This window comes from Schistocerca serialis, chromosome 5 (genome assembly GCF_023864345.2).
Source record: "Schistocerca serialis cubense isolate TAMUIC-IGC-003099 chromosome 5, iqSchSeri2.2, whole genome shotgun sequence".
NCBI classification, from domain to species: Eukaryota; Metazoa; Arthropoda; class Insecta; order Orthoptera; family Acrididae; genus Schistocerca; species Schistocerca serialis.
Genome location: NC_064642.1, coordinates 71,626,518 through 71,653,719, shown reverse-complemented (window position 1 = coordinate 71,653,719; position 27,202 = coordinate 71,626,518). Strand labels below are relative to the sequence as shown.

The following is a 27,202-nucleotide window of genomic DNA, read 5'->3' as shown; positions in this document are numbered from 1 at the left end:
AAGCCATTTGATAGTTGGTAGTCCACAGTGTGTGAGAAATTCAGGATACATCCCATAGAATCCAGCTGCCTTCCCAATTTTCATGTTTCGGATGGTATCTCTTACTTCCTCTTCATTGAATGGACAGGAAAATTTAGAAGAATTTGGGACTGCTCTTTCTTGGGGTTGAGCTGGGTTTTGATTTGCCTTCTTGTCTGCTTATCCTTTGCGCTCTTGGAATTTGAGATTAAATGTTTGGCAGAATCATTCAGCTTGATGGCAGTTTTAGGTCTCACCGGTGCTGAGTTTGTTGCATCCAGTTTTCTGATAACAGACCAAGCTTTGCGACTTCAATGTGTGCGGTCGAATGATTCTACGGTTTCATACTAGTTCTTCCTCCTATTCTCATCAAGTGACTGCAGAAGCTCCGTAGCTTTGTTAAGTTGGATTTTCTTCATATTCTTCAATCAATTTTTTACTGTCCTCATTCCAGCCAGATGTATATTCTTTACGAAAGCCTCTAGGGATAAATCATCTGGCTGCTCCTTTAATTATGCCTATAAACCGACTATAGTTACTGTGTATTGGCTTGATCCATCTGATATTGTTATCTGTTTGTTTTCTGAATTCAGTCCAGTTAGTTTTCTTGAAATTCCACATTGGTTTCATATGTGACTGCACAAGGGGTACACATATTCCAGTCTCTAGAATAATAGGTCTGTGCTGACTGCGTGTGGTTATTACAGTGCAAAAATGGCTGTAAAACAGATGAGAAAATGTAGAGAAAGCTGAGTTGTGTAGTATTTTTGACAGTTCTTTGTTCATGAACAATTGCAGCTACAATATGTAGCCTAAGTATTTGGTGAAACTACAGTATAAGTATGTATTGCAGGTACACAGGACAAATTTAAATTTTACACCATTCGTCCATTGTAAAGTTTTCATGGAAGTTGCTGTTTCTTAGACGCTGACACACAGTAGCTGATATCATTACAGTTTTCCATTGGAACCATTGTTAAAAAAGAGGAACCCTCCAAGCTCTTAAGCAACAATCTATTTCCATTTACGCTTTCCTACCTCTCCCATGTTTTTATGTAAGGATTTGGTGATACTGAGTTTTTCAGCAGTCCTGATTTTACAGTTGCAGTATGGAGAATGTACAGCAAATAATTAACCTCTTACAGGAGTGAAAATCTTGGCTGTGTCAGCATTCAGCATAGACTGCCAGCTGCCACAACACTTAATAAATTTCACAAGGCATCCTACACTACAGGTAGAGAATTTTAGAAATTGTACATTAAGAATGTCAAGAGGAGAACTGAAAATCAAATTAACATCACTTTCCAAGTCCTACACGACGCAAAGTGGTGTGTGTTCTGGCAATTGTACTATGATAGCCTAAAGGAGCTGTTAATGTGAAATTACCAGGAACTATATTAAGATCAAACAGAAAGAACTTGAGGAAATGCTGGAAGACTTTGTCCATTGCTCACTTTAACATCTTATTGTTGATTCTCTCTCCTAGACGTATTACAAATAGAAAATCTCACTCCTAAGGCACTCTTCACTTTTCTTGGCCAAGCGTCAGCAGCACGTACACTATGCTGCGAAACTTGAGGATGAGACAAATGAGGTAACATCTATCAATAACTTGGTGGAAATGAATGAAAATGCAGGAGCATATTGGCAGAGGTCTCCCAATTATACACTGAAAGCTGGACTTCACCTGGTGTAAGGTCATGTGACTATTGGGTTGACCCCAAGTTATCGACAATGTGCAGGTGTTCATTACAATATGACCTGCACATATTTGGATGACTTGACATGGGGAAGACTCGTTAGGAAACTGGAATGGTCACAATGGCTTGGAAGCCCAGGAGTTTGGTATTGCTTCCAGCATTTTTCCACATGCATGGGGAGCATTGTGAACCCCACACACTGCTGCCTGAAGAAGGGGGTTGTTAACCATGGTCAACAACAGCAGCAGTAGATAACTGCTACATAGACAAGAATTTGTATCAAACAGCGGGTGCATTGCAACCATATTTGACCGTTCAACAGGACTGCAAAACATGCAATTTCATTCTCCATGGTGACACAGCAGTGGCATGGGAGTAGTGTAATTTCCCAACAACTAGTGTTCTACACATCAGTGGCACCTATTGCGATGGTGCCAATAGCATGGAAGGGTTCGAATGTTTCATAAAAGTGCTCAAAACTATTGTCCATTTCCCTGACTTTAATCCCATTGGGCACGTGTGGGAAGTGTAAGGGAGATATAATGCAGCAATTCCATATGCACAAATGACTATCCAGCAGGTGTCAATCACACTGGTGATGGAACGGATTATCCAACCACAAGAACTTCTTACCAACCTTGTGACTAGCATGGGATTATGTTGCAAAGAGGTGGTATTGAGCTGTCTGATTGCTTTGAATGGTAAGAGTTGTGGCACACAATCTAGCATGGGTGACTTAAGAAAAGATTTTGTGGTGGCATTGTCTCTTCTTATGAGCAACAACTTCAAGCTCTATGTGCTTCATCGTACTCCACAAGCTTGCATCCACTATGCGTTGATGTGTGAATAGGAGCACCTTCCTTGCTACACCACCTCACATTGAGCAGAGAATGGAACTAAAAACTCCTAACACTTGATAGGAAATGAATGTCAACCTGTTCAATCTAATATGTGAAGCACCTGTCTCGTTAGCACCAAGAAGGCAAGAGTGGTACTTAAAATGGTGAGCTACACCAAATATTTTGGGTAAAGGGAAAAAGGATGTGACAACTAAGTGAAACTGCAAGTAATTTTGTCTACCACAAATCATGTTGTGAATTGAACATAACTGTGATGTGTCATGGCATCATATTTTTCAAATGACACTATCATTTACCTTGCCCTGTAGTTGGTAACAGCAATGTGCTGTCAAATAAGTTATCCAACACCACTATTTGATTTCTCTTCCATTGCCATTTAATAATTATTTTGATATTGTTAATACCATTTGTGTATGTTATTAACAATTATATGTAAGCTATCAATGAAAGCAGTTCAGATATGGCCCTGAGCTGCACATTGCTCTTCCAGATTAACCTATTATCGCCTAGCTTCAGACTTTCTGGAAAGTAAAATTTTGAATGCAGGAAGATGTGGAGCTGCTACAAGCAACTAAATGGATAATTAAAGATTTGCATATCATTTCTGTAATGGTCCAAACTTGTTAGTTTCCAAGAAATTACAAATATTGCTTCCATGACACAGTGGAGGGATAGTATAAAATTTAAATTTGTTGTGGGTACCTGCAATACATATTTATACTCTATTCAGTGAAATGCAGAGTTACAGATTGTAGCTACAATTTTTCATGAACTAGGCAATAACTGCCAATAATACTACTCAACACAGCTTGCTTCACCCTTTCTCACCTGTTTTAGTACCATTTGTGCACTTATACTGATAATATTCATCTTGATTTGTAAAAAAAAATTTGTTTATTGTAGGCTATGGCATGTTAAAAATTTCTCATATTGCAGTTAAATCATGCTTCAAAAATGACAGTGTTCTTCATAAAAACAGTTTCTACATGCATAATGGTCAAAAGTTGTGTTGCCTACTTGTGTCTATAGTATAACCACTGGAGATGCTCCAAAAAAATGCGAACTGCATCTTGTGAATGAGCTTTTCAATTTTCAATATGCTTGAAATAGAAAAACAAACAAACCTGTCTCAATTATTGAACTACAATGTTCCGTTGCAGCTGGTGATTGAGTATTTTTACTAACTACGCTCTAGTCCCTAAACTACAATGTTCCGTTGCAGCTGGTGATTGAGTATTTTTACTAACTACGCTCTAGTCCCTAAACTACAATGTTCCGTTGCAGCTGGTGATTGAGTATTTTTACTAACTACGCTCTAGTCCCTAAACTTACGGCTACTTCTGTAGTGAGGCAAAGTGTGCTTACTTCTGAACTTGCCCAAGGAACACATCGGCTTGGAAAAGTAGTCTCCTGCTGTTAGTATGATAAACTGGGCAACAACACTAAATATGTTTGGCAATTTTGCTAATGTTGAGTTACTTCCTGAGTGGCACAGAAACATCCTGCTAAATTCACTTGATATTTTCTTGTAATTTCCATTGAACAATCAGATGTAAGTTGTGACAGCATGTTATCAATTATGATTTCGAGTCCTGGGAGGTCATTCCACATGGGAAATAAAACTTTTCTCCTCTTTTGTTGTGACTTATCTGTCCTAGCCACTAGTGGGGAGATGAATGACACAGCCCTTAGATTGCTTTGAGGTAATGGGGTTGCGCGATAAAGTGAAGGCTGCATTGACTGTCAGCTCCAGTCTCAATGGAGGCCAGTCTTTTATGTATCGTGTGACAGAGCTAAAAGCTGCCAGATCAAAAATCAGTAAGGAAATAGTAGGAAAACTACTCCATCATAAGCTTCTTGCTATTTCCAGTACACCACAGTGTGAGGCAAAAACTGAAGATAGTGCATACTTGATAGTACTTTTTTCGCCTTCTGCTGACTTACATTCAGATTTTTGTGAATACACAATTTTATTTTTGAAATTTTTGCACTGAATATTTTATTAACTGTGTTTCCATATGGTTCCATTTCTACTGCCTCATTTCCATGATACTTCAGCATGACGCTGGACAGCACATTAACACACATCATCTCTCAATCCAAAGTACATAATGGGACTAATTCATGCCAATTGAGGCACACTCACGTCCACAGGTAGTCTGTTTGTATTAAATTAGAATTTCATCGTAATGTTGTTGTGGCAAAGTGTAATTAATTTGTGTTAGTACGGGGCATATTTTAATAGCAGTTTTCCCTTAGCTTATTGAACACAACTGTAAAGGTAAGAGAGAACTTAATCAACATTCTATTCTCTAATACTATATGAAACAGTCTTGTGATGCCCAAGTAATTTGATTCCATTTCTCAAGAAATCTACTCGTACGGAGTTAAAGTTATCATTAAGCCAGGTTTGAAGCGAATTTTCGTCAGGAAAAGTAGTTTCTTGGTGGTTGTTCAATAAGGAGTGTGAAAGTTGAACATACGATGACAAGATTAGATGAATAGATGCACGAGTCATAATGCTCCAAACAAACTCCTGAAATCAGCAGATTGCTTTGTGTGGTAGAAGCAGCATTTAATGAAGTTTTGTTGGACATTTTTCTTACATAACGACCAAAAGGTTTATCCATACACCTTAGGGATGTGTCTGTATTGCAAAACACCCTTTTTGTGCCACCAGGTGCAAAATATTACCTTCTTCCCCTGCCCTTTGCTCAAGGAGATGTCTTTTCTTAGGGCTTAGCTGTTTGTTTATTTTTAAGGAGTTAACCCAAAGGCACCAAGGCACCACACCTTGTGACAGTAATAATATTGCATAGCAGTGCTCAATGAACTAATGTTCAAACATAAATGCAGCAATACTGCCCTTCTCTCTCTCTCTCTCTCTCTCTCTCTCTCTCTCTCTCTCTCTCTCTTTAAATTATACCTTGTAGTACTCGTGCACCTGCCTGCTGAACCTGACATACTGAAAAGTTGAATGGTCACAATTCATAGCATATTTCAATTATCAAGACTTCCTGATTGTAGAAATTCATTCATACCAGAATGATATTTCTTGAAACAAGAAAATAATTTTGTGATGTGATTAGTCCAGTAGTGGTCACCCTACACAAGATCCAAATGTTTGGAATTGCTTCTGCTGCCTGGACGCCTCCAATAAACCTAAAATGGACAGTGTCAGAAATGTTAAACATTTTCCACTTGCAACTATTTTTCATCAGACTGAAGTATGCAACATTCAGTTTGTAACACGAGAAATGGAGTAACTTCAGATTAGAAAATAACTGATTAATACTCTTAATAACATAAGCATGTTGTGTAGCTGCAGTTTTCACTCGCTTTATGAGTTATTTCGTGTGGAAATTTAAACTACGATAAGGAAAAAGTTTGTGCTTACCAGTGTGAGCAGAAATGTCCATGATGCACTGCATCACGTTACCTATTCAGAAGGCAGCTGGTGACAAATGGAAAGTGGAAGGTGATGGGTGGCTGGTAGCCAGTTGTCACTATAGGGCTAGAAAACTGTAGAGTGCAAACTGTTCTGATCTTGATGCATGTATGAACTCTTTCACACAAATTTTCGCCATTACTGGTGCATTACGCAAATTATCTTTGAGGCTCTGACAAATTGATACTTTTAGCAGACCGCCAAAGTGTGGTTAAAAATATAAAGGAATATATATTAATTTTGATAGATTCAGAATTTCATGACAAGTATCTATTTGTGACAGACTTCTAAAACCAGCTGAGTAAAAAGATGCTGTGACACATCAGTAGCACTTGCATCATTATAACGTACTTGGAAATAACTGAAATAAAATAACTTGAAGGTAGTAGGGTCAGCAACAGCCTTCATTGAGAATGTGAATACATAGAGTAAAATAAATGTGCTGCAAGTGACATCTGTGGAAACCTTACTTGCACCCTACAATTTTATCTCAGTACTTAACTTTCAAACATAGGTGGATAAAGACAGTAAGACTGTCGTTGACAGTATTTCCTTTGACGAAGCTCAAAGCAAGGACATAAATGTATACCTCACATACAGTTAGGACAAATATATTGGTGATACTACTCAGTGGAAATTGGTTAGAATAATTGAATCCATAATAAACATCTTTAAGAACAGTTTACAAGAGATTACATGGGATGAAATTTATAATGAACCAAATACTGACATAAAATTTTATTTATTCCATGATAGTCATATCATTATTTGAAAACAACTTCCCACAAAGGCTTATCAGAAAAGACATTAAACAGCCATGTAGAAAACAATTGACTACGGGGATTAAAGTATCTTCTGAAAGAAAGAGGGAACTGTATCTGTGGGCATGAGCAAGTAAAGATCCTGCACCAGTTTCACACTACAAAAAGTACTCAAAATTACTGAGAGAAGTTATTAAAAATCAAGAAATAGGCACTTTGGCAGAAATCTGTAATCCTGACAACAGACCAAAGGCTATGTGTAATGTAGTGAAATTAGAGACACGATACCAGACCACAGAACAGGATAACACCATTATTGAATTTAATTGAAGGACTCTAAATGATGCCACACAGGTAGCAAATATGTTTAATAATCATTTCTTAAATAAATTAGTAACTATAGGTACAAATTGTGTAAGAGAAAAATCCCAATACTATGTTGAAAAAGCTGGCCGCGGTGGTCTAGCGGTTCAGGCGCTCGGTCCGGAACCGCGCGACTACTACGGTTGCAGGTTCGAATCCTGCCTCGGACATGGATGTGTGTGATGTCCTTAGGTTAGATAGGTTTAAGTAGTTCTAAGTTCTAGGGGACTGATGACCACAGTAGTTAAGTCCCATAGTGCTCAGAGCCATTTGAACCATTTATGTTGAAAAAGCAATTATCATAAAATTCAGTCATATGAACACGTCACAAACTTATGACATTAAGAAAATATTTATCTCAGAAATAAAAGCTCATTTGCATTTGGTGGTGTTTCTAATGGAGTACTAAAGATTTGTTCCCATTTAATAAGCACTGTCTTATCTGAAATATGTAATACCACTAATTCAAGGTTTTTTCCAGAGAGTTTGTAATATCTCATTGTTAAACCCCCTGATAAGAAAGACAGTAGGAGAGAAGTCGATAACTACCAACCTGTTCACTACCAATGTAATTATTCCAAATTTGTGAGAAGGTGATATATTCAAGAATAGTATTCCACCCGAGCAGCAATAAGAAATGACAGTTTGTATTTCAAAAGTGTGTGCTACTGTGAATGCCATTTACATATTAACTCGCCAAATTTTACAAGCATTTAATAACAAAATAACTCAGGTTGGTATTTTCCTAGACCTAGATAAGGCATTTGATTCTGTGAATCACAGTATTCTCCAGGATAAACTGAGGTTTTATGGAGTGCGGGTAAGCTACTACAAACAACATAGTGAACGCATTATTGTGGCCAAGGTAGGCACGAAGCCCACGCCTACCACAGTAGTGCAAGTTTATATGCCAGCTAGCTCTGCAGAAGATGAAGAAATTGAAGAAATGTATGATGAAATAAAAGAAATTATTCAGATGGTGCAGGGAGACGAAAATTTAATAGTCATGTGTGACTGGAATTCGGTAGTAGGAAAAGGGAGAGAAGAAAACGTAGTAGGTGAATATGGATTGGTGGGAAGAAATGAAAGAAGAAACCGCCTGGTAGAATTTTGCACAGAGCACAACTTCATCATAGCTAACACTTGGTTCAAGAATCATAAAAGAAGGTTGTATACATGGAAGAAGCCTGGAGATACTGACAGGTTTCAGATAGATTATGTAATGGTAAGACAGGGATTTAGGAACCAGGTTTTAAATTGTAAGACATTTCAAGGGGCAAATGTGGACTCTGACCACAATCTATTGGTTATGAACTGCAGATTATAACTGAAGAAACTGCGAAAAGGTGGGAATCTAAGGAGATGGGACCTGGATAAATTGACTAAACCAGAGATAGTACAGAGTTTCAGGGAGAGCATAAGGGAACAATTGACAAGAATGGGGGAAAGAAATACGGTAGAAGAAGAATGGGTAGCTTTGAGGAATGAAGTCGTGAAGGCAGCAGAGGATAAAGTAGGTAAACAGTCGAGGGCTGCTAGAAATCCTTGGGTAACAGAAGAAATATTGAGCTTAACTGATGAAAGGAGAAAATATAAAAATGCAGTAAATGAAGCAGGCAAAAAGGAATACAAATGTCTCAAAAATGAGATCGACAGGAAGTGCAAAGTGGATAAGCAGGCATGACTAGAGGACAAATGTAAGGATGTAGAGGCTTGTCACACCAGGGTAAGATAGATACTGCCTACAGGAAAATTAAAGAGACCTTTGGAGAAAAGAGAACCGCTTGTATGAATATCAAGAGCTCAGATGGAAACCCAGTTCTAAGCAAAGAAGGAAAAGCAGAAAGGTGGAAGGAGTATATAGAGAGTCTATACAAAGGCGATTTACTTGAGGACAATATTATGGAAATGGAAGAGGATGTAGATGAAGATGAAATGGAAGATACGATACTGCGTGAGGAGTTTGAGAGAGCGCTGAAAGGGCAGCAGTCGTTGGGAAGGGAGTGAGACAGGGTTGTAGCATCTCCTCAATGCTATTCAATTTGTATATTGAGCAAGCATTAAAGGTAACAAAAGAAAAGTTCGGAGTAGGTATTAAAATCCATGGAGAAGAAATAAAAACTTTGAGGTTCGCTGATGACATTGTAATTCTGTCAGAGACAGCATAGGACTTGGAAGAGCAGTTGAATGGAATGGACAGTGTCTTGAAAGGAGGGTTTAAGATGAACATCTACAAAAGCAAAACAAGTATAATGGAATGTAGTTGAATTAAGTCTGGTGATGCTGAGGGAATTAGATTAGGAAATGAAACACTTAAAGTAGTAAAGGAGTTTTGCTATTTGGGGAGCAAAATAACTGATGATGGTCGAAGTAGAGAGGGTATAAAATGTAGGCTGGCAATGGCAAGGGAAGCATTTCTGGAGAAGAGAAATTTGTGAACATAGAGTATAGATTTAAGTGTCAGGAAGTTGTTTCTGAAAGTATTTGTACGGAGTGTAGCCATGTATGGAAGTGAAACATGGACGATAAAGTGTTTGGACAACAAGAGAATAGAAGCTTTCGAAATGTGGTGCTACAGAAGAATGCTGAAGGTTAGATGGGTTGATCACATAACTAATGAGGAGGTATTGAACACAATTGGGGAGAAGAGGAGTTTGTGACACAACTTGACTAGAAGAAGGGATCGGTTGGTAGGACATGTTCTGAGGCATCAAGGGATCACCAATTTAGTATTGGAGGGCAGCGTGGAGGGTAAAAATCGTAGAGGGAGACCAAGAGATGAATACATTAAGCAGATTCAGAAGGATGTAGGTTGCAGTAGTTACTGGGAGATGAAGAAGCTTGCACAGGATAGAGTAGCATGGAGAGCTGCATCAAACCAGTCTCAGGACTGAAGACAACGACAACAACAACATGGAGTTGATGGTATAGCCAACCAATTGATGCAATATTTAATCTGAAGAATGCTGAAAGTTGTGCTTAGTAATTCACCCAATTTAAGAAGGGGAGACTCTTTTGATTAGGGAGAAATCACATATGGGGTTTCCCAAGGGTCAATGTTAGGTCCACTATTGCTCCTCATACGTGTAAACTGTCTTTCCTCTAATATACAATAAGTAGAATCAGTTAATTTTGCAGATGTCTTTAGCATTGTAATCAATTCAAGCAAGCAACAGAAGAAATGATAAAACTGTTAAGTGTCATTGACTGGTTTCGGTGAATAGTCTCAACCTCAGTTGTGAAAAGCACACTTATCATTGGTGTAAAACATTTAGATGCGTAACTGAATGTGTGAGGTGAGGAAATAGTAAATGGAGTGGAAACTTCAAAATTCTTAGGTGTCCATATTGATGAGAATTTAACCTGGGAAAAGGCACATGTTGGCGAGGTCCTAAAACAACTTAACTCAGCCACATTTTAAAATAATCATTGCTAATCTTATGGAGAAACAAATCAATAAGTGGACATATTTTACATATTTTCATTCACTAATGTCATATGGAATAATATTTTGAGGTGATGTAAAAAAGATTTCTTCTTTAAGGAAATAATATTCATTGCTCAAAACCATGCTGTAAGAATATTATGTGGTGCTTACTCTCAATTAACACGTAGACATCTGTTTGAATTGGTCATTCTATTTATTCTGTCATGAAGTTGGTTGTAAATAATGCACTGCAGTTTAATAGGAACAATTATGTTTATAATTACAGCAACAAAAGAAAAATGACATACATTTTTCCACTTTAAGATTGTCCTTAGCACAAAAATTGGTGCATAATGCTGCAACCAAGATTTTTGACATGTACACAGAGATATAAAATGTTTGACAGCAAAATAAGATTTGAAAAACTGGAAGTTTCTCCTTGAGAATTCTGCTATTCCATAGACTAATTTCTATGATATTAATGCGTAAAATGTGGTGGGGTAGGAATTACTAACGCACATAAAAAAAGATAAGTCTTGCAAATGGTCTCCATGTAATCATATTTACAAAATAATTTGTGATGTGAATAGAAAATAACTTGAATCTTCAAGCTTTCCTGGTGGATGTGTTGTAAATATTCTTCATGGGTTTGCCGTCAGATCATGTTGTGCAAATTCCACAATATTTTCTCAGAGCAACTGTCAGATATCTTCAGGTGGTTCAACCTTGCTGGTGGCTAGGTATGACTGACAGTATCCGCACGTTGATGCCCCGTTTCACGAACATGCATGTGAAGAATGCGCAGGCGGGGAAATCATGCATGCACAATGATTTGCAGATAGATGGTGCCCTCTTAAAACACCCTCTGCTGAAAATCACAGAGCGCCTCTCTCGTGCGTGCGCTGTACACTGCATTTGCCAACAGTGCAGCCAGACGTTACTCACCAACGGCCGTACTAGACCAATGTTATGACGGGCCTTTTATTGAAGAATCTTGATTTTCATGTCATGATTTAATTCCAGCAGCCAATGCAGGGTTCCAGGCTGTGCTCAGTTGAAATCCCGCACCCTTGTTGATGAGATTATTGGCTGTATGGATGTGTATTGCTTCCTTACTGACGCAGTGTCTAAAAGATGATGCTGGGGATAAAACTTCAGTCTCTTCATAAATCATATGATATGCTGTATTCAGACAGTGTTCCGCAATTGCCGACTTACCTGGTTGACAAAGGCGTTTATGATGCCGATGTTCATCGCAGCGTTCTTGTACTGTGCGGCCTGTCTGGCCTATATACGCTGCCCCACAATTTTAATGAATCTTGTACACACCACATTTCCTCAGACCAACGTCATTCTTAACTGAACCAAACAGGTTTCTCAGTTTTGCAGATGATTGAAAACCACACTTAATTCCATATCTTCTGTGGACTCTTCGGATTCTTGATGACATGGCACCAAAATATGGCAAAAAGACCAAAGTGGTGGGTGTCTTCGTATCTTCGTTCTGGTCCATAGATTGAACTCACCTCAGCCTGAATCGTCTGTCTCTCAGAATAACCGTTTTGTCGGAACACTGTCTTCAAATGTTTTTTTTCACTCGACAGGCTTTCAGGATCAGATGCAGCTTTGCATTTTTACTGAGATGCCGCAACAAGCAAACCATCCCTACGTTTGCTAAATTTAAACATTGTATCAATTCTGGCATTAGAATTAAATGACGGGCGAGTGCGGACCTTGTGAGAGAAAGGTTTGTGCTACATGCGGCGTCAGGAATTGTGCTTGGTGTATCATTACCACTCCATCTGAAGATTTCAGTGAACCTTTCAGCGGTAGCCTGGAACTGGGTAGACAGCGCCACTTGGGCACTGGCTGCCTCGACTGAACGACAAGCTAAGGTTTATCAAATAACTAAATATGATCAACTCGAAGCCTGAAAGCAAGATAACTTGCCAAGAAGACGTATTGTGTTTAATCTCATGGAGAAGACTTTGGATGACGCTGCAGTTTCGGTGCTAGAGAAGTCTGGATTTTGCACCTACACCAGGGACCATTCCCATCCAAGATGTGATTAGTGGAATAGAGCAGGCTGTTTCGAACTTCTTAAGGATGTTGCCGAAGAGATTAGGTATGACACATGTCGCATCTTGACTCAAGCTTCATCTAAGAGGTCCAACTTTAACATCACCTGAGCTGAAAGAAGTGCTCTATGAGAATTGAGAGAAGGCCAAGGCATAGTGATCTTACCAGCTGACAAAGGAAATGCTTCTGTGCTTCTTTCACGCACAGAATATGACAGCAAGATATACAAACTGCTCGACAATCCTGCATATAGTAAATTAAAAAGTGATCCAACGGATAGGATCTAGAGAAAGACTGGAATTCATCAGGAAGAGCTTGATTCCAGTGGAAGTCACAAAGGGTTTGCTTCAACAGGCTGCAGTTCCTCCTAGACTTTACGGCCTACCCTAGATCCATAAGAATAGGGTGCCTCTCCGTCCCATTGTAACGTAGGAGCACCTACTTAGTTTGTTGCCAAACACCTGACATCACTGTTGGGACCTCTTGTAGGCAAGTGCGACCATCACATTTGAAACTCTGAAGATTTCATAGGTCGCTTGAAAACTCTAATAAGATTGCAATAATCGGATCTGTCAGTAAGTTTCGATGTTGTCTTTATTTGCAAAGGTGCCCTTGCAAGACTCCTTGGAGCTAATTAGCAACAAGTTTGAGGAGGACATAGTAGCATTATTTAAACATGTGCATACTTCAACATACTTCGTATTTCATGACCAATATTTTGAACAAGTGGATGGTGTCGCCATGGGAAGCCCTCTGTCTCTTTTGGTGGCCAATTATTTTATGGAGGACTTTGAAGAAAAAGCACTACAGTCAGCCAATAATCTCATCAACAAGGATGCAGGATTTCAACTGAGCACAGCTTGGAATCCTGCATTGGCTGCTATTAAATCATGATGCAAAAATCAAGAGTATTCGATAACAGGCCCTTCATAACATTGGTCTAGTGTGGCTGTTGGTGAGTAATGTTTGGCTGTACTGTTGGCAAACGCAGCATATAGTGCACGCACCGGAGAGCTGCTCCGCGATTATTTGCAGAGGAAGTTGGAATATGGCACCATCTATATGCAAATCATTGTGCATTCTTCTTGTGCGTGTTCGAGAAGCGTGGCATCGACGTGCGGATACTGTCAGTCGTACCTAGCCACCAGCAAGGTTGAACCACCTGAAGATGTCGGACAGTTGCTCCGAGGAAATAGTGAGGAATTTCCACAATGTGATCCAGTGGCAAATGTATGAAGACTGTTTACAGAAAATAACTTGTTTCATGAGTCATTAAAGTTTATTGTGCAAATAATCCATGAAACTAACCATCCAGCTTTGACAACCTCAGGGTGCGGTTTTATATACATCAACCTGATTAGATGCTGTAACTCACTCAGAGTAGGTTGTAAAACATTTTTTACCATTGTTCCTCATATTTATGTACATGGGAGTTCAAAAGAGGTAAAACTTAATTCTGTATTTCTCTGATCCGCTTCTAAAATACATTCCCTGTATCATGTTGTACATGTGATCACAGCACCAACAATGCAGCATTGGTTAGAAGAGATCAGAAGTTGTGTTGACCCATTTAGTCTGTCTGTAGTGGTTTTTTGCCTACTGTGTGCAGTGGTGCCTGTGTATTACAAAGGTGTTGTGGGGCTAAGGAGTAGGCATAGGGTGGGAAGGGGGAAGGCTAGCAAGGTAGGGGTGGCAGAAGATATTGTGCTGCCTGTGGGAGTGGGCAGGGATGTGGTGAGGACAGAATGGGCTGCTAGGTGAAGTCTAGGGGTAGTTGAGAGAAGCAGAGAAGGGGAAAATGATAAGTAGGTGCATTAGAGAGACAGAAGGCATATGTAGCACTGGAGTAGGAGAAGGAAAGGGGGTAGGTAAGTGGAGGCCGGGGACTAGCGAAGGTTGAGCCAGTTTGTTTATGAGAATGAAGGATATGTTTTAGGGATATTTCACACCTGCACAATTCAGAAAAGTTGGTGGCGGTGGGAAGAATCTAGAGGGATTTATTCCATCCAGTACTTTCCATAGTTTGTCTTGTTTGGAGTATCTGCCATAACAATTAATTGTGTATCTTATTTGTTCTTTTCAGTGCTCCAAATTAATGTATGATTCTGCTCTTCCTCCAATGTTACGACATTATTTAGAGAGATCACGTTTAGTGCTGAAGTGTGGACATTGACAGGTTCAAATATTTGAGCTGGGGAGCAATTAATATGAAATGGATATAAAATAAAGTAATATTTTTCCAATTTTGGCAAGGCCCTCTGATAAGAATTACCTCTTTGACAAGAAGATCCACCAGTGTGTAGTGTTTGTGGCATATGTATGCCAGTATGCCACAAATTGCTGGGTTGCACTTCATTTTTGGTGATAGGTCTATACAAGTTTATCATAGACTTGCTTATTCTTTGAGCTGTGAAAGAAGGCAGCACTCACCTCAATCTATTGTCAACTTGTATGTAATGTTTTTGGGATTTGAATGCAGAAGACTTTGAACAATTGCTATCAAGTGAAACAAATCATTATCTAGATACCCATGATTTTTTTTAAATTGCTCTGATGAACTCGAGACAAATTGTAAAATTGTTACTTTAGAAATCCCATAACTGCTTCATTCTCCAGTCTCTGGAGTGTGTGCGTACCCTATACCTACATTGAACAGTAAAATATTTTGCATAATTTCAATGCTATTTTTTAAATGTATGTCATTAATAAAACAAATATTTAAAAATGTGTGATAAACATTAGTAGTTTTACATAAACTGTGTAAGGATAGCTGTATATAGAATAGGAAATGAAACTAGTTACTTGATGAAGCTGATCTTTATAAGTATGTAGAAACCCATATAAATTTAAGTGGCAAAAATGTTTTGTGTAAAGCCAATCCAAATTATAACATCAACAAATTTCTTTGCATGTCTCAAATTTGCATTTCCTTAACTTTACTCAAGTCTGATTCCAGAGAAATGTATTTGTGGTAGTGTATGAAATGTGAATGTACCACATTCTATTTTATTGACAAACTTTGGTTGTCTTGTTCAGTTATCCATACTGTACACTGAAACCATGAACGACAAATTGACAATTCTACAACTTTTCATTATTCTCCAAATAGCCTGCTACAGTTGCAGTTTTCCAGTACGAGATAGAATGAATTATGGTAACATTGAAGCACAGTTAATTATCATTTGTTCCTATCATTCTGATTATATTTGACTTTGTTTCAGAATCAGTGGACTTTCAAAATTTGTTGTTTTTACTGGTAGAATGATTTTTAATGTTTTAAAAATATTGCAAGAAGGCAATTCTTGTTTCATAGTTCTCTAGCATGTAACATGCATTGTTCTTTGTTGCAGGTTTCTGATGCAGTTAGTATTAAAGTAGCTCTACGGATACGTCCTCTAGTTTCATCAGAAACTGAGAAAGGTTGTCAAACTTGTTTGGAGACAGTTCCTTCTGAGCCTCAGGTTCAGATATGTGGTTCAGAGAGATCATTTACCTATAACTATGTGTTTGGCCCAGAATCATCTCAAACAGAATTTTACAACACGGCTGTGAAGAATTTAGTTGAGTGCGTTTTCAAAGGTTTGTTGCAATTCACTCATTATTGAATAAATAGGAATAAATATGATGGAAAGTAAAATGTAAAACCATGCATAAATTCCACATGGTGATTCCATGACAGTGTTAGACTTTCAGTGATGATGAAGGCTAATGTATCAGTTTGAGGTAAGTGACCCTAGCCTGGAAAAGACTATAAGTAAAAATTTATTGCAGTTCCACCGTAACCTCATGCAACACTCAAACTAAGGATCCCAGTTTCTGAACTCTGGTCATTATCTACAGAATTCCCACTGAGTACTCCCCAATACCCTCAGCTAATCTTCTCTGTTCATGGACTAGAAACGGCACACGTAACTTGATGCCAGAGACTAAAAATCCTAAATGTATATTAGACAACAGTTGTCCAAAATGGTGAACCCCAGCATTAATGCAGGCATAGCGTATCATGTCTGAACTAGGGCTGTTGATATTTTTAAAAATATTGGGAATCCAATACATTGATATTTAAAAATATAGTTATTTTTATGTACTGTCCTATAAAAATATTGGCTCCAAATTGTAAATATACTGTTGGTTTTAGAGCTGTTTGTTTAAATATTAAGTGTGGGGGAATATTGCCGATATATATATATATATATATATATATATATATATATATATATATATATATATATATATATCAATATTTGTTGGAAAAAATATTGGTATTTTACCAACAGCCCCTGTCTGAACCCTCGGTCTAAAGTGAGATGGGTTTCATCATATTGGAGCTACATATATTGACGATTTGCCATTTCTCTCTGATAAATGCTGTGTTCAGTGATGCTTAATTATTGATTATAACTGCCCACATGTTGACTGATGATGGCTTGATGGCTCTTCACAACTGTAGTGTGGGGATTCTCATCATCCCAAACACGACTATTCCGACTTATTAGTATTCTGTCTCTGACAAAACAAGCTTTGTCTGTGAGAAATATGTATGCAGAAAAGTGAGGATCAACTGTAAGGTGTTGAGAGAACCACTGGTTGGACAAGAGATGTGGTCTGAAGACAAAGAGTCAAAACATGCACTTTCTGTTCATGGTAGGAGTGTAACTGCATTTCCTGTAATACTTGCCAAACAGTGGTCTGTGAAATGTTCATTTCACGTGCCACTGATTGCTTATTGCAGGCACCTCATCCACTTGAGCAAGCACAGCATCTTCTAAATCAGGAGTCTGTGTAGTTCGTCATTCTCCTTAATGTTGTACTGTGCTACCAATTGCTGTTTCACTTAATTGGAACAGTCTTGGAAAAATGGTGAGTCGAATGTCTCTTCTATGCAGATATTTGGTGCTGAAAAGCCTTTCGGCTTCTCTTGTGCTTTAGTTTGCATGCCCGTACACAAATATCGTGCCTGCAGGTTTTGTCACCGTGTAAAACTCCTGTTGGTTTGGGCTGATTGACATTCTACAAATTGAAAACGAAAACTGCTGTCTACAACAGTGCAGACGTGGTTACACAAAGGTAGTTCATGTCAGTACAAAGTGTGCTGTCTGCACTGGATTTGTTGAGTTATTATCCCAACTTCTACATCTAAAAGCCCAATGGGATTGCCTACCCAACACACTTGGTAATAGTACTGGTACATGTATTCCACTGTCAGAGGTATCAGAATGATTTTCACCCAAAATATGAACATTTCTGGACCAGAGGTCCCTTACATTTTACCTTCCTCTATCATCCCTGAAAGTTTGATACATCATTGCAGAATCTCATCGTATATGGAGTAAGTTCATCCATAGTAACTATAGATTGTGGAGTCCATGTCTTCTCTTTCTTAGACTTTGTCTCGTTTATTGTTACTGCAAATGGAACTTTGATTCAGAATCTAAGTTACTTAAAATAAATGAGTAAATTGGTTGGGATAATTGGTATGAGTTATGACACATACCTCTCCAGCTGCTGGATGGGAGAATAACAGCTTCAGTGACAATATTTCCCATAGTTTTAATCTGAGCATGGGTAGGATTACAAAGTTTTGGATGATTGATTACATTGAAGTACTCTAATCAATAGCTGATACGCCATAAATACAACTTCCCTGTTTGTTGCAATATTGGCAATGAGGAAGAAAACAAAGCTGCACATTATTGTACATACAGAAACTGACACACAGTCTTCATAAAGTCTTCAAACTTCAAAAAGCTGTGTGTTACCTTTATAAATCATCGTTCAACGTTGCTGCCAAAAGTCTCGGAAAATACTGGACTGATTTACTTCAAAATTTTTACGCAGTAGACTAATAAACAATCAGAGGGACATAAACTACATTTTTTAACAATGTCCTGGTTTTTTGTTAAAACTTACTGCAAAAAAGAAAATGCTGATCTGTGAAAATGTGCAGTTTTTTTTCTTCTTACAAGTTTTAATTCTGGTAGCAGTGCATACAAATCATTTGAGAAACTGTTAAACCATCTTCACAGTGAAGATGGTTCATGATCGAAATCAGTAGTGAATGAATGTATTGTAAGACAGCACAAAGTGTGTTACGCATATCTCCAAGTATATCGATGTTGTTGACAATTGCCTGAAAAATTTTTGTTCTCCTAAGATAAGTTGTAGCATTAGTGTTGTTACAAACCTTTCTCCAGAAGTTGAACTGGCTTCCTAGTAGGTAAGCTTTCTACGATCCTTCCTTCCTTCCCTCCCTCCCAGACTCTGGTTTGTTTCTTTTTGAACACACCTTGTACAATAATGAACACTGTACAAGCTACCTCCTTTTATTGGCACTAACTATAGGGTTTGTTTATACAGTTTGGGCACCCCCCCCCTCCCCCCTTCCACACTTGTGAGCTTATTTCTGAAATTAGCGAAGGTATTTTAAATCGATCTTTGAAATGAAATTTTTGTCACCAACTGCATTTTGCTTTATTGAAATAAAATATCAGTGGTCTGCAATGAAAGGCATTTACAATCTAGCTGCTTTCTACTAGGACTGTTCTTATTTTTGAAAAGTACCAGGAATCCGATATATAGATGCTTAAAAAAGTTATTGTTATCGATCCTTGATATGTCGAAAAAAAGTATCGATATATTGATGGACTGGCCTATAACAATAGTGGCTGCACAACCAGTTTTAGAGCTGTGTATTTAAGTATTGATTTATTATTAGATATTCTGTGTATCTACAAGCTAGCAGCCTGGTTATCCCACTTAGAGCAAGAATTGAAAGGAAACAAAGGCACATTCATGCTTGGTGATAACCACTTTGCTAACAATGGTAACTACATGTAAGTGGCATAGTAAAAGGTATCTGATGAGTACATTTTTCAGTTTCATCACATACAGATTTGTCCAGAACACTTCATGTCGACTTCGCTGTTTTTTCATTTCTGCAAATGCCAGCAACCTAGCAGTACTAGTGTCAAATTTTCATGGTGAATTTAAACGTTGCAGTTTCTATTGGTAGCACCAAGTGCCAATTATGTCAGCATTTCCTGTCTTGCGTCTCCACCCACAGCAAAGAACAGTCTTGTAATTTAGATATTTCTTCATAATTTTCAACAACTTTTTTTGAAAAATGCCGATGTGAAGAAATAGCCTACTAGTTGCATTAAAAAAGTTTTATTAATGCAACTGCTGTTATTTCTTCTCGGTGGAAATCCACGGAGAGCACTAGCGCCCCCCCCCCCCTCACCCCCCCTCCCCACCCCCTATGCAATCGGACTACTTCTTTGTGCCACCTATATTTGCTTCACACAGTCAAAGAGAGAGACTGGACACGATAAGAGCTCAAAAAGAAGTAAGACTCTTTCACACAGTGAAAATAAAATTATGCTCTATTATAAATTAAAAAGAACAGTTTCAAATATTTGTTGAAAATTATGAAAAAATATAACATAATAACATAAAATAAAAATATCAGCACTCAGTATTGTCATTTTGATATTGATATATTGGGGAAAAAATATCACTGATATTTATTCATATTTGTTGGAAAAAATATTGATATATCAATATTTTATCAATAGCCCTACTGTCTACATCTACAAACTGTTTGTTACCAAAGACAATGTTACTTATGACACGTCATGTGAGATTTTTGCTCAAAGGAGGAAACGCTGTGTGCTTGCACGTTATTTTAAGTATTCCTCATTTGGCACTGTTGTCTTGTGTACTATAGTTGCAAAGATGGATTTAAAAAACGTTATTATGTATATAATTGCCATAAAGCAGCTACATACAATATATCTACATGTCATGTTCTACATCCTGGAGGACCTCCTCACTACGGATCAATTGGAATGAAAGTAAATGTAATCTAATCTAATCTAACGACACAAATGAATTTTTTTCTGCAACTTCATTTCAAACTTTTAGCTTAGATTTTATAGCTACAAAAACTTGAAATGGAATGGCTAGAAGTCGGTATATTTGGCATATCAGACATGAGATAGCCAGAAACAGGAGATTTCTGGTCTGGAGAATACCATGTCATTCACACTGAAACTGATAGACAGATCTGCAGTGGGAGGAGTTAGACAGATCTGCAGTGGGAGGAGTTAGACAGATCTGCAGTGGGAGGAGTTAGACAGATCTGCAGTGGGAGGAGTTAGACAGATCTGCAGTGGGAGGAGTTAGACAGATCTGCAGTGGGAGGAGTTAGACAGATCTGCAGTGGGAGGAGTTAGACAGATCTGCAGTGGGAGGAGTTAGACAGATCTGCAGTGGGAGGAGTTAGACAGATCTGCAGTGGGAGGAGTTAGACAGATCTGCAGTGGGAGGAGTTAGACAGATCTGCAGTGGGAGGAGTTAGACAGATCTGCAGTGGGAGGAGTTAGACAGATCTGCAGTGGGAGGAGTTAGACAGATCTGCAGTGGGAGGAGTTAGACAGATCTGCAGTGGGAGGAGTTAGACAGATCTGCAGTGGGAGGAGTTAGACAGATCTGCAGTGGGAGGAGTTAGACAGATCTGCAGTGGGAGGAGTTAGACAGATCTGCAGTGGGAGGAGTTAGACAGATCTGCAGTGGGAGGAGTTAGACAGATCTGCAGTGGGAGGAGTTAGACAGATCTGCAGTGGGAGGAGTTAGACAGATCTGCAGTGGGAGGAGTTAGACAGATCTGCAGTGGGAGGAGTTAGACAGATCTGCAGTGGGAGGAGTTAGACAGATCTGCAGTGGGAGGAGTTAGACAGATCTGCAGTGGGAGGAGTTAGACAGATCTGCAGTGGGAGGAGTTAGACAGATCTGCAGTGGGAGGAGTTAGACAGATCTGCAGTGGGAGGAGTTAGACAGATCTGCAGTGGGAGGAGTTAGACAGATCTGCAGTGGGAGGAGTTAGACAGATCTGCAGTGGGAGGAGTTAGACAGATCTGCAGTGGGAGGAGTTAGACAGATCTGCAGTGGGAGGAGTTAGACAGATCTGCAGTGGGAGGAGTTAGACAGATCTGCAGTGGGAGGAGTTAGACAGATCTGCAGTGGGAGGAGTTAGACAGATCTGCAGTGGGAGGAGTTAGACAGATCTGCAGTGGGAGGAGTTAGACAGATCTGCAGTGGGAGGAGTTAGACAGATCTGCAGTGGGAGGAGTTAGACAGATCTGCAGTGGGAGGAGTTAGACAGATCTGCAGTGGGAGGAGTTAGACAGATCTGCAGTGGGAGGAGTTAGACAGATCTGCAGTGGGAGGGGTTAGACAGATCTGCAGTGGGAGGGGTTAGACAGATCTGCAGTGGGAGGAGTTAGACAGATCTGCAGTGGGAGGAGTTAGACAGATCTGCAGTGGGAGGAGTTAGACAGATCTGCAGTGGGAGGAGTTAGACAGATCTGCAGTGGGAGGAGTTAGACAGATCTGCAGTGGGAGGAGTTAGACAGATCTGCAGTGGGAGGAGTTAGACAGATCTGCAGTGGGAGGAGTTAGACAGATCTGCAGTGGGAGGAGTTGGAGTACTGTACAATACTGCTCTAAGATAATACTAGTCAAACTTGAAACCAAACTGAGGAATGTTGCGACGGTAAAAGTTTACATTCCAACATACAAAGAGGAGGGTGCAGTAGTTGATAGAATATAAGAAGACATAAGTAATCTGATCATTAAAAGTTGTGGTGGATGGTCGCCAAGATTGTAGGTTAAGGGCGTGTGTCGGGAGGTGAGAGACATTCATTTAAACTGTGCTTAATAATCAAGAACATTGTTAGAGAGATGAAAGCCTGAGTGTCACAGAGGACTGGAATGGAGGTTTGGGTGAAGATGGGATTGTGGGAAATATGGACTTGGAAGAAGAAATGGAAGAGGAGCCCAACTGAGTTCTACACTAGGCACCAATTAGTTGTTGCAAATACTGTTTTCTAACACCACAAGTGAAGATACACCTGGAAGGCCCCAGGAGACTTTGGGAGACAACAGGTTGATTACATTGTATTGGAATCATGTTTTAGAAACCAACTAAAAGACTGTCCAATAGATGAATCAGTGTACCCAGTGTCTAAGCTTCAGTTTGGACCAGATGGTGGCGGGTCGCGTTTGGCGGTGTCAGAGATGTGAAAATCTGAGCTAGACACTATTCTGTTTACTTTATGTAGGATTATAAGTGTCTCGTTTGGCTAAGTGCTAATACAGTGTTACATTTCTGTGGAAATGAAAGGAAAATTTATACTGTCTGGTCACATTAATGTGATCACCTGGCAGAAAACTAAATAACCACCTTTTTCACTGAAGACTGCTGCAAGACATGATGGAAGAATGTCAATGAGATTCTAGAAGGAACCGACAGGGATATAGACCTAAGCCAACAACAAGGCTGAGGCTATCTGTGCCAGGTTTCTTGGCTGAGGATCTATAGTAGTAACAGCCCAATCAAAGGGGTCCTGCTGCAGATTCTTGATTGGGTATAAATCTGGAAATTGTGGTGGGTGGGGGAGTACCACAACTCATCCTGTGCTCTTTAAACCACGCATGTACACTGTGAGCTGTGTGACATGCTGCACTCCCCTGCTGAAAAAAAAAACAAACTGCTAGTAGGGGTGGGCATGGTACCCAAGGATAGATGCTGACTTGTTGATCCATTGTGCTTTCCATAATGACTGTGTCACCCTGAGAATGACATAAAAACATCCCCAGACCATAACCCTTCCTTCTCTGGCCCGAACCCATCTGATGATTGTTTATTGTGTTCGTCAGACTTTGTTGCCAATGAACAGCAGTCAGTGTGGGTCTATGAACCAGGTGCCTGCTGCAGAGGCCAATATGGTGCAACATTCACCAAATGGTCATTGAGGAGAAACTGCTGGTAGCCCCCTTGGTTCACTTGGGTGATAAGTTGCTCAGCAGTTGCACGTCTATTCAACCGCATAGATCTCTGCAGCTGTCATTCACCCCAGTCATCTGTGGCCCTTGGTGCACCAGTTGCCTCAGTGCTGGTTTTGGATAGCACCATTTTGTGATGCATGGTATACATTAACAGTGGCAACATCTAAATGTTTACAAGCTTGACCATTTCGGAAATGCTTCCATACTTGGGCCGAAAGCCAGTGATCATGCCGTTTTGGATGTCAGAAAAATAGTTCATTTGCCATTCTGTTGTGACCTCTGCACTATTTTCTGCATTCCCCAACACACCTTATATTCCCCCCACTGCTAGTGCTGTCACTGGTTATTGCACGTTGACGTCAAACAAAGGCATTGGTCACATTTATGCGACTGGACTGTATATGTTGATCCACAGTGTTGGTGCGTGGGAGGCAACTGAGCTTAATGCTCCCATCTGGTTAGTAGATAACAAGTTACTTCTACCATATGACCTCATTCCACAGGATACAGTGGAAACACTTGGGGTTTGACCTAGTACATTTACACATGATCTGGAACTCTTGTGTCATTACCTCAGTATCTACATTGATAATCCACAAGCAACTATATGTTGCGTGGCAGAAGGTACCTTGTACCACTACTAGTCATTTCCTTTCCTGTTCCACCTGCAAATAGAGCAAGGGAAAAATAAGTCTGTATGCCTCCGTATGAGCCCTAATTTCTTGTATCTTATCTTCATGGTCTTTATGTACAATGTATATTGGCAGCAGTAGAATTGCTTGGCAGTCAACTTCAGATGCCAGTCAACTTCAGATGCCAGTTCTCTACATTTTCTCAATAGTGTTTCCTGAAAAGAATGTTGCCTTCCCTCCAGGGATTCCCATTTGAGTTCCCAAAGCATCTCCATAACACTTATGTGTTGTTCAGACCTGTTGTTGTTGTTGTTGTTGTTGTTGTTGTTGTAGTCTTCAGTCCTGAGACTGGTTTGATACAGCTCTCCATGCTACTCTATCCTGTGCAAGCTTCTTCATCTCCCAGTACCTACTGCAACCTACATCCTTCTGAATCTGCTTTGTGTATTGATCTCTTGGTCTCCCTCTACGATTTTTACCCTCCAGGCTGCCCTCCAATGCTAAATTTGTGATCCCTTGATGCCTCAAAACATGTCCTACCAACCGATCCCTTCTTCTAGTCAAGTTGTGCCACAAACTTCTCTTCTCCCCAATCCTATTCAATACCTCCTCATTAGTTATGTGATCTACCCATCTAATCTTCAGCATTCTTCTGTAGCACCACATTTTGAAAGCTTCTATACTCTTCTTGTCCAAACTATTTACTGTCCATGTTTCACTTCCATACATGGCTACACTCCATACAAGTACTTTCAGAAACGACTTCCTGACACTTAAATCTATACTCGATGTTAACAAATTTCTCTTCTTCAGAAACGATTTCCTTGCCATTGCCAGTCTACATTTTATATCCTCTCTACTTCGACCATCATCAGTTATTTTACTCCCTAAATAGCAAAACTCCTTTACTACTTAAAGTGTCTCATTTCCTAATGTAATCCCCTCAGCATCACCCGATTTAATTTGACTACATTCCATTATCCTTGTTTTGCTTTTGTTGATGTTCATCTTATATCCTTCTTTCAAGACACTGTCCATTCCGTTCAACTGCTCTTCCAAGTCCTTTGCTGTCTCTGACAGAATTACAATGTCATCGGCGAACCTCAAAGTTTTTACGTCTTCTCCATGAATTTTAATACCTACTCCGAATTTTTCTTTTGTTTCCTTTACTGCTTGTTCAGACCTACCGGGAACAAATTTAGCTGCTCACTTCTGAATGCTCCCCACCTCTGAATTGCTTCGATGGGTTCATTCAATTCGACCTTGTACAGATCCCAAACACTTGAGTAGTACTCAAGAATAGGTTGTACAAGTGTCCCATATGTGATCTCATTTACTTTTCCTTAAAATTCTCTCAATAAACTGAAGTCGACCATTTGCTTTCTTACCGCAGTTATCACATGCTCGTTCCACTTCATATCGCTTTGCAACGTTATGCCCAGATATTTAAATAGGTTGACTGTATCAAGCAGGACAGTAGTAATACTGTACCAAAACATTACAGGTTTGTTCTTCCTACTCATTCACATTAACTTACATGGCTCCACATTTAGAGCTAGCTGCCATTTATCACACCAGTTGGAAGTTTTGTCTAAGTTGTCTTGTATCTTCCTACAGTCACTCAACTTCAACACCTTACCATACGCCACATCATCATCAGCAAACAACTGCAGATTGTTGCCCACCCCATCCGCCAATCCATTTATGTATATAGAGAACAGCAGGTCCTATTACACTTCCCTGGGGCACTCTTGACAATACCCTTGTCTCTGATGAACACTTGCCCTAAAGGACAACACACTGGGTTCTATTACTTAAGAAGTCTGAGAGCCACTTACATATATCTCTTGCTAGTCAAATAATGATAATGAAAATATCCTCCATTGGGATTCAGGCTGGCTGCTTCTATGTTGAGTGTCATCATACATAACATGCATTGGCATTGTTAAGTGTCAGCAATGGTGAATTTTCACTGTTAATTTCCTGCACTATTAAAACTGAAAAACATTTCCAGTGACCTGAATTCTGTAGTGTAATTTCCCAGTAAAATAGTAGAATATTGAGTGTTCTATTGCACAGTTTCAAATACTTCATGACTCTTTCTTGAAAAAGTGAATGGCAAGCACAGGGTCCAAGCTATCGTAGTACCTACTTCCTTTCTTGTGCTGCAATCTCGTATCTCAGTCTGTCCCATGGTCGCAATTTTTTTATATCGGCATGCGATGTTTGTGTAGGTCCTGCTTTCTTTCATTCATGTATTTATCCATTTCCTTTCATCTTTATTTGGTTCTGCTTGGGTTCAATGTCAGTCTTCTAAATTCCCCGGTAGTGTGGACCCCTTAGGGATGGTCAGCTTAAATAGTGCCAACTGGCAACATTTTTAAAGATTGTCTGTATGAAGTAACTATTTAGACTTAAACTACTATGTAAATTTCAATAAGTGCTTAAAAACCAATGTAGTAGCCGTCATGTGATAAGCTCGTTATTGTACCATATCAGCTGAGCATCCTAACAATGTGGATCATATTTCTGATACCTGAGATGCTAGCTCTCCATGCATGCCAAGCAGTAGTTACCTGTCTTCTTTGGGCGCTTTGACTCCCAATAATGACCATTGTGCCTTGTCTCATTAAGTAAGTCTAGAGATTTCATTGCAGACAGTACAGTCCTATTGCTTCCATAACACTGGATACCTCCCGGGAAGAGGGAGAAGCCAGACGACTGGGAGTGAAACAATTTATTCAGTACCTTGTCCAGCAACAACAACAGGTGGAGATAGTTTTACAATGGCAAAATTGTCATTTGTTGTGGGACAGGTAGAATATACGAGAGTTGGAACATAAATAGTGGCAACTATTTATTCACAACCGATACAAAAGAGTTACATGTTGGCACCTGTTACTGTCCTTCAACGTTGTCACCAGTGTTGTGTAGAACCCATTGCCAGTGATGTGGAAGGCGTAGTATACCGTTCGCAGAACCAGTGTTGTTGATGATGCGAATGAAGTGGTCTACTGCCTGTCGAACCTCTGGAACAGTTCTGAAGCAATGCCACAAAGTGGTTCC

At 39.4% G+C, this 27,202-nt stretch overlaps 1 protein-coding gene across 1 annotated transcript in view; it reads left to right on the top strand.

The window, feature by feature from the left end:
* LOC126481492 (chromosome-associated kinesin KIF4A) overlaps nt 1-27,202 on the top strand; it is a 295,063-nt gene that overhangs the window by 38,888 nt on the left and 228,973 nt on the right. The window contains exon 2 of the mRNA XM_050105274.1: nt 16,007-16,235. Within this exon, the coding sequence (XP_049961231.1) occupies nt 16,007-16,235 (229 nt within the window). The remainder of the gene's footprint in view (nt 1-16,006; nt 16,236-27,202) is intronic.